The 9,182-nt window shown below is 37.5% G+C and overlaps 1 protein-coding gene across 1 annotated transcript in view; it reads right to left on the bottom strand.

Annotated features, from left to right (window-relative positions):
- Nucleotides 1-9,182, bottom strand: part of WNK3 (WNK lysine deficient protein kinase 3) — a 266,882-nt gene that overhangs the window by 182,655 nt on the left and 75,045 nt on the right. The window contains exons 2-4 of the mRNA XM_042783403.1: nt 8,260-8,432; nt 6,214-6,434; nt 5,373-5,530 (exon numbers count right to left, since the gene is read on the bottom strand). Of these exons, the coding sequence (XP_042639337.1) occupies nt 5,373-5,530; nt 6,214-6,434; nt 8,260-8,432 (552 nt within the window). The remainder of the gene's footprint in view (nt 1-5,372; nt 5,531-6,213; nt 6,435-8,259; nt 8,433-9,182) is intronic.

Below are 9,182 nucleotides of genomic sequence, written 5' to 3'. Positions count from 1 at the left end.
CTCTTGCTTTCTTCATGGATAATGTTCTTGATATCTTCCCGTAATTCATCTGGCTTTCGGTCATTGGTGTTAAATGCATCAAATCTATTCTTTACATGATCTCTACATTCAGGAGGGATATATTCAAGATCATATTTTGGCTCTCTTGGACTTGTTTTCATTGTCTTTAACTTCAAGTTGAATGTTCTTGATGTCATACCACAATTCATCTGGTTTTCAGTCAGTGATATCCAATATGTCAAATCTATTCTTGAGATGGTATCTAGATTCAGGTGGGATATAATTAAAGTTATATTTCGGCTATTGTGGATTTGTTTTAATTGCCTTTAGTTTCAACTTGAACTTTCACATGAGGGGTTAATGGTCTGTTCCACAGTCAGCTCCTCACCTTGTTAGTGGAAGATATTGAGCTTCTCCACCATTACCTTTTTTCCACAGATGTAGTAGATCTGATTGCTCTGCATTCTATCTGGTGACGTCCACATGTATAGCGACCATTTATAGTGTTGAAGTCAGGTATTTACAATGAATAAGTCATTAACTAACTGCCATCCAGTCAGATCCGACTCATAGTGACCCCTCCTTGGGTTTCTACGGTGGTATCACTATGAAAGTAGATTGCTCAACCTTCCCTCTGAGAAGTGGCTGGTTGGCTTGAACTGCCAGCCTTCTGGTTAGCAGTCAAATGCCAGAGCTCCTGAATAAGTCGTTAGATTGCAAAATTCTATCATGTGATCTCCAGCGTCCTTTCTATCACCAAGGCTGTATTTTCCAACTACTGGTGATTCTTCTTTGTTTACAACTTTTGTATTCTAATTTCCAGTGATAATCAACACATCTTGATTGCATGTTTGGTCAATTTCAGGCTGCAGAAGTTGGTAAAAATGTACAATTACCTCTTTTTTGGCACTGGTGGTTGGTATGTATATTTGAATAATAGTAGTATTAACTAGTATTCCTTGTAGTCGTACTGACAGCACTGTACTTCAGGATAGATCTTGAAACATTCTTTGTGCCATCCCTCTTCAATTTGTCATTTGTGGCATAACAGATCATATGGTCATGTGATTCAAAATGGCCAAAACCAGTCCATTTCAGCTCACTAATACCTAGGATATTTATCTTTAGGCATTCTATTTCATTTTTTACAACTTCCAATTTTCCAAGATTCATACTTCATACATTACAAGTTCCCATTATTAACGGATGTTTGTAGCTGTCTCTTCTCATTTTGAGTCATGCCACATCAGCAAACAGAGGTCATGAATGCTTTACTCCATCCATGTCATTAAGGTCAGCTCTCTTCTCAGAGGCAGCTCTTCCCTACTCGTATTTTGAGTGCCTTCCAACCTGAGGTGCTCATCTTCCGGCACTATATCAGACAATGTTTCAGGACTATTCATAACGTTTTTCAGTAATATATCAGACAGTGTTTCACTGCTATTCCTAAGGTTTTCACTAGCCAATTCTGTGAGAAATGGATGGCCTCTTCCTTCTTCCAAGTCTGTCTTAGTCTGGAAACTCTGCTGAAACCTGTCCACCCTGGGTGACCCTGCTGGTATTGGAAATACCGGTGGCATAGCCTCCAGCCTTACAACAACATACAAACCACCACAGTATGACAAACTGACAGATGAGTGGTGGATTTACATCACAGACATCAACAAATACCAGAAATCAAGATTTTTTTTCTTTTTTCACAAAGTCAGATGTTAAACTCTTAAGTCTCTTATATTCTATAACAGCCCTCCTTCTGTTTTTCTTTCATAAAATTATTTGTGGGAGAAACTACATCATTTGCACTATAGAATGTCACACATTCTGGATTTAAATATTATTTCTTACTGTTTCCCTACACAATGCTCTGTAGTCAGGCAGACTTGGGGTCACAACCCACGAATATCAGGAGTTGTATCTACCTGGGTGCCAAAGGGGCAAGGAGGCCGCATCTTCTGACCTCCTCTAATCCCACAAGAGGAAGACAGAATCACCATCAATAGCCTACTCTTGTGAAGCCAGACACGCTGCCTCCCTCCAGCCCTTTCATCAACTGTTCCTCCTGAAGCACCCACCACCTCTTTGCTGGGTTTGATAATTTGCTGCAGTGGCCACACAGAACTCACAGATTATGTGGTTTCTTAGGGAAGAAACAGGCTACAGGTAAAGTTAAGGAACATGCTCAGTCTCTCTCAACCCACTGTCTCTCAGCCAACAGTCTCCCTCCTACAGCAGTGTGTGTCTCTTGTCTCTCTCAGAAATGCATGTCTCTTGCATCTCTCTCTCTCAGGAATACACGTCTCTCAGGAGCACATTTCTCTCAGCAGCATGTCATTCTGAGCCACCAGACAGAGAGACTCCCTCTGCCTCTAGAAGCACTCCTTTTTGAGCCTGGCAGAGTGGCCAAACTAACCAATCCCAACATCACAATTCTATACACCTGAGAGAGAGCGAACTTCCCAAAAAATTACTTGCTGCTACATTCAACAGAAATACCCCAGGTGGATAACTTTAACAATCAGGAGCCACTCAGTTGCTCATGGCAAATTCCACCACGAAGTTTACGAAGATTTATGGCTAGAAAAGCCATACCAGGTAATTTACTACACTGCAGGCCACCCCCTGGCTTTCTAGCCATTATCCCTTTTCTACTTCAAAAATTCACATCCCCTTCACCATCAGTTTAAGAATAACCACACCCATGAAAGCGTGTAAGCAAGCCACTTCATGTCTTTATCTTCCCCCATTTTAGATAGCCAATTTCTAATTTGCCCATCCCTATCAAACCAGTACTCTGAGGATACAAGCATATTCTTTTATCTGGAGAAACATCTGTTCTGCTTGGAAACTTCAGGCATGTGGATCCATAAACAAGCAAAGTCCAGCCCAGCACAAGCCATCAAATTGCAGCAACTTAACACCAGTTCAGTGTCAAACATCTTCCTCTTCATTTGGTCGGGTTCTGGTCAGCTCAGCCCTAGCCATCCCAGCTAGGTCATGGGTACCAGCTGCCAAGTTTGGGAGTCACACACTTCCCTTCATTTTATACCAGCCAGCACCTTCTCTCACATTCTCAGTCCTCAGGTACTATTTCAATGCCCATAGGCTAACAACTCAGTGTACTTCAGACCAGCGAGCTCTTCCTCTCATCCCTTGTCTCCATTGCCTGGGTCAGAGTACCAAACTCAGCCCATTTCTTCTTTGCTGCACTTCCCCCATTTCTACTCAAGCGGACCCAAGTAGCACACAAGCCTGCTACTCTCTGGCTTCCATTAACTTTCAGTCCTAGAAGGGGTTTCTCTAATGGACCATGAATTTCCTGCCTCAATGCACCCAAAGCCTATTTGCTTGCCTGAAATTAAAAAAAGTCAAGCAGTCTTTTTTTTTTTTTTTAATAGGTCCTGTCATATGCAGATCTTCTGTTCAATTAGTAGTTCTGCTTGGGGCTCAGGTTTTCTACTTTAGCCCCTAATATTGTACATACAGGGCTTGAAACAAAAGCCTGTGTTTCTGCTGGGCAAATTCTATTTCCCCTTTAACATATCCAATCAAGTATGAGCTGTAGGCAGACTTAATTGCTCTCTGTTATCCATACCCCATCATCATTTCCAATGTAAAAGCAGGTAAGAGAACATTCAATACCCACAGTACATTCACATAAACACATAATCCAAAACACATAATCCGTTTTAAGATATTCCACTTTCCTCTCTTCACCTTGATTACGATCCCATTCTATGCATATGGCCTTGGGCCTTTGGCTGGGTGTAACCAAAAGCCCTAGCCTCTGGATCAATGATCTCCTTTAAGAGGTAACACCAACCAAAGTACCCATCTAAGAATCCAAAGTTTCACTTCCCAGTCTCCTTCCTTTTTTCTTTTACAAAGTCCCGTGCTTCTATGAGTCTAGAGCCACTGCAACAAATCCCACCACATCTGACACCAACTACCAAAGAGGCAAGGAGGCTGCATCTTCTGACCTCCTCTAATCCCACAAGAGGAAGATAGAATCACCATTAATAGCCCAAGGCCTATCTTGTGAGGCACATTGCCTCCCTCTAGCCTTTTTATCAACCGTTCCTCCTGCAGCAACCACCACTTCTCTGCTGGGTTCGATAATTCGCTGCAGTAGCCACATAGAACTCACAGATTATGGGGTTTATTAGGGAAGAAACAGACTACAATTGAAGTTAAGGAACATGCTCAGTCTCCCTCAGTCTGCTGTCTCTTAACCAACCATCTCTCTGAGTCCCTCCCAAGCAGTGTATATCTCTCTATGTCTCTCTCAGCAATGCATGTCCCTCAAGAGCGCATTTCTCTCAGGAGCACATCTTTCTCAGCCAGCAGTCAGAGAGACTCCCTCTGCCTCAAGAAGCGCTCCTTTTTTAAGCCTGGCAGAGTGGCCAAACTAACCAACCCCAACATCAGAATTCTATACACCTAGAGAGACTGAACTTCCCAGAAAATTACTTGGTGCTACACTCAACAGAAGTACCCCAGGTAGATAATTTTAACAAACAGGAGACACTCAGTTGCTCATGGCAAATTCCACCACGAAGTTTACAAAGACTTATGGCTAGAAAAGTCACACTATGTAATTTACTATACTGCACTGGGCAAGTCACAACCTCTCATTTTCAGCCTCATCCTTTGTAAACTAGAGATAATGCCGATATTGTAGGGGTACATATATTAAAGTATATGGAACAGAGCATGCATTCAAAACTGCATACTAGTATTATTTAGCCAAAACAGTCTTACAATTGCTGTTACAAACTAACTTGAGCCACCTAACTGGATATGAAGTAGCCCTCTTCTGATTAACCATAACATTTTGCTTCTACATTCCTTACGTCCCTTACTATACTACCATCCCATTATTTTACAATTATTTGTGAATTAATCTTATTCTCTCTGAATAAAATGTAAGCTTTTCGAGAGTAGTAAACACATCTTACTCACCGTGTATTCCTTACAAATTTCTAACACTTAAGTTACTCATAACAGACACTGTTGGATTGTATTTTGAATATCCCTTCTTAAGCAGGCTTTTAGAAACAGAAGAAAGGTTGATTCACAACCACTTAATCCAATCTCTAGGATGAATAATGAGATCCATTGAATAAATATCTAAAAACTTCTTTACAAGTGTATATGGCTGATATACCTGTACATTTTCCCAGATACTAATACAGAACATGTTATATGACATCAACAGAGTAAAGGTTATGTAAACATAAATCTTGTTTCATTACAATTAAAATTTATTTTTTTACAATTATAATTAAATTTAGTACTCTCATCCAGTTTACATTACCAATTTCAACAGCTTGTGCAGCAATTTGTGTTAGTAAAAACAATAAAGTTATACCTACACTGGTTACTTTCCGGTATATTTGAGCTGCATTCTGGCACTCAGAATAAGGGTACTCCGAAGTAGCCATTTCCAACATACACATTCCAAAAGCATAGACATCAACAGATTCATCATAGTGTTCTTCATACATCTCTGGGGCCATAAATTCAGGAGTTCCTACAAAATAACAATGCAACACATTTTTATTAAAGAGAAAAATGTATCCACCAAGATCACATTCCCTTCACAGTAAAGATTACCTGAGTTAATTTTTTTGGTTTGAAAAGCAAATTTGTAAATGTGAAATTTGTTTAATGATTGCTTTATCTCTATAAAGCACTTACAGTAATTCCTTACTTTCCCTACTGATAAATTATCATTTATAATGGTCAAGATTACTAAAACCTTTTTAGTTATTCAGATTTTTCCAAATTAATTACCAAACCATCTTCCTGAAATCCTCAGGACATTTCATTAACCCCCCACACACACACATGCATACATATCTCACAAAATAATTACACTAGATGGCTCTGAAATAAGTCAATGTGTAATAGATATTTAAAAGCAAAGTCATATTCTAGGCTAGGGGTCAGCAAATCCTCTCCATAAAAGATCAGAAAGTAAATATTTTAGACTCTGCAAACTATATGGTCTCTGATACAACTATTCAACTCAACCACTGTAGTGCAAATGTGGCCATAGACAATATGTAAAATAATGGGTGCAACTGTTTTCCAATAAAACTTTATCTACAAAAAAATGTGGTAGGCCAGATATAAGAATTTATCCCTCTTCTAGACCTATAGAATTAACAAATTTCCCTTCAAACAACCAATAAACAATAAAGTGTTAATTACCAATAACACTTTTGGCAAATGATGTACGCATTAATGTGGCTAGTCCTAGATCACCAATCTTCACAGATCCAGTAGGTCCCGTAATGAAAATATTGTCACATTTCAGATCCCGATGAATAATAGGAGGAGTCCTAGTGTGCAAGAAATGCAACCCCTTTAATATTTGTCTGCACCAGCTCCTTAAGACCTTTGGTTTCATGACTTTAAATCGTTTTAAGTACCTACACAAAGAAACAAACAAACAAACAAACAAACAAACAAAAAACACAGGTAAATTAACATGTATACCTAGCTTGCTGTAAATCGAAAAAGTTAGGTGATATTGTTTTTACTATAATTGCCTTCACAGAGTTACATACTATTATCTCTTAGAGAAAAAAAAATTTAATGTAAGACATCATTTTTAGATAAGACATCTCACCAAGCTTCACATTTTTAATTCAAAACAAGAATTACAGGTAGTCCCCAACTTAAAACATATTCTACTCACCACAAACAACATTTAAGACTGTCAGTATATCTGGAACATTGCATCGTCCTGGGAAGAATTTACGGGAAAATGCATGCAGGAGATATGAAAAAATCGCTGAGTTATGTGAACACACTCCAAACATCTGGTTTAGGATAAAATGATGGAAGATATTGGTGGAAAAAGTGTCCACATGGCAAGAACACTAAATTCAGAACTTGATATTACTGATCAGGACTTAATATATTTTGAAAGGAGAAAGAAATGCAGAAGAAGAAAGAAATAATGAAAAAGAGGAAGGAGAAAAGTTGTCAAAAAAAAAAAAAAACTTACAGTGAAAGGATTGTTGTTGTTATGTGCCGTCGAGTCAGACCCAACTCATAGTGACCCCTCCTTGGGTTTCCACCAAGGCAGTATCACTACAGAAGTAGATTGCCCCATCTTCCTTCCGAGGAATGACTGGTGGGTTTGAACTGCCAGCCTTCTGGTTAGCAGTCAAGTGCCTTAGGCACTATGCTACCAGAGCTCCCAATGAAAGGATTCACTGGAAATTTTAAACTAAATTAGGGGTTTGGGTACTTGACAACAGACTCAAACACCAATCACTATGCTGAAGTCGACAGGCAGATTTAAGGAGTGAGGTGTTACAGCAAAATATATGAAGAAAAAAGAAGAAAGTACTATATAGACAACTCTCACTAATATTCTGACTAGAAACACCATTCTCATTCTGAAGGATAATCCAGTTGATCCAGAACCTTCCATAAGTAGAGCTATTACTGCAACTGACAAAATGTCAACAACATTCAACTCTTCATTGTTGGACTAAATTTTTATGATTTATGTATTTTATGTACATATTAAAATATACTTTTAAGTTTAATGTTTCCAACCCTCAAAGACAAATAAAGATTGGATTTATAGAGATACTGATAATAAAAAACAATAATAATGAAGACTGAAAAAACATGAGGTCTTCAACTTACATCAGAACTGAGTTATGTATGACTCAGAAGAGAATACCATCTTAAGTAAGGGACTACCTGTACTCTAACTGAAGTGGCCTTCCATGGAATGTCAGCACAATTTCAATAGAAAACCTTAATCTTTCTCTATTCCCTAACAACTACTTACATACAATCATCAGAGGATTAAGCTGTATAAAATTTTAAGGAAAAGATGCTAGAAAATACAAAATTCAAGCCTCATATTTAATATTTATAAGTAAATGATCAAATGACCAAATGACAAACTACAGTTAAGAACAAAATAAAAAACTGTAAATACATAGATTTGTGAACTGGTCAACTCCCTAACTTTTCATTATCTTTTACAAAATGATAATACATTATTTCTATATCATTTATAACTTGAAACTTCCATGATATCCAACAAACACTAATTATTCAACACTGTATTTTCTAAACTTCATTAATATCTTTTTTTTAACGTAGGTAGTCACAAGATTCAGATTCAATAAATTCTTTAATCAAATAATGTTATCTTACAAACAACTTTTGACTCCTGAAAATAATTTGTGAATAAAAACTCAACTGGCACTATATGAGTCAACTTACGTCTTTAAGGTTCCTGACGTCATTAGCTCAGTCACTAATACAATACATTTCTTTCCTTTTAATATAGATTCCCAGGAATCATAAAATCGAACTATATTGGGATGCTGGAGACCCTTTAACATCTCTGCTTCTTCTTTGAATCTTTGCTGCTCAGCTTTGGTTAACTTCCGGTCCTGAAATGGAGGAATAAATTAACAGAAACTTTCATGCATATTCCAAAAATGACTCAAATGAGTGATGTATTTTTATTTATTTATTTTTGCTTGTCAAATATTTTTTCAAGACCTATATAAACACTGACCTAACACCAATGCAGCAATCACTACATTTCATAACCATACTCTAAATGGACCTTAATAATAAACCAATACCTTGAGAAACAATATATCAAAATGAACTGAGAAAAATAATTAAGAGAGATAAAAGAAGAAAGTTTCTCTAAGAAAGCCCGATATTTCCACATTTAAAGAATGTGTACTCAGGGCACAAACAATAAAAAGTGAGATACCCACACATTCACCCTGGTTAAATTTTTGAATTGCCAAAATGAAAAGGACTCCATGTTTAATGAGAAAACACAGATTACCAATCAGTGAAAGAAGTTCAAATAGGCTTTGGACCTGTAATCTGGTATATTAAATTATAGACATCAAAAGAACAATGTTTACAGAATTCTACGTGAGGAGTGTGACCCTAAATTCTAAATTCAGACAAGCTATCAATCAAGTTTCTAAGGGAAAAATACACACATTTCTGTACAAAATGACCATCACACACCTTTTCTATAAATATTACTCAAAGAATTTCAATAAAAATTTGGTAGAATAAAATAGTTCAAGAGAAGGTATGGCAAACAATACCAGTAAGAAATTTACAATAGAGTTCCAGCAAGATGGCGGACTAGGCAGAAAGACTACACAGAC

Source organism: Orycteropus afer, unplaced genomic scaffold (assembly GCF_000298275.1).
Source record: "Orycteropus afer afer isolate SDZICR_OR568_19922 unplaced genomic scaffold, OryAfe1.0 scaffold01055, whole genome shotgun sequence".
In the NCBI taxonomy this organism is placed as follows: Eukaryota; Metazoa; Chordata; class Mammalia; order Tubulidentata; family Orycteropodidae; genus Orycteropus; species Orycteropus afer.
The sequence above is the reverse complement of the archived record's forward strand: the minus strand, read 5'-3'. Positions and strand labels throughout refer to the sequence as shown.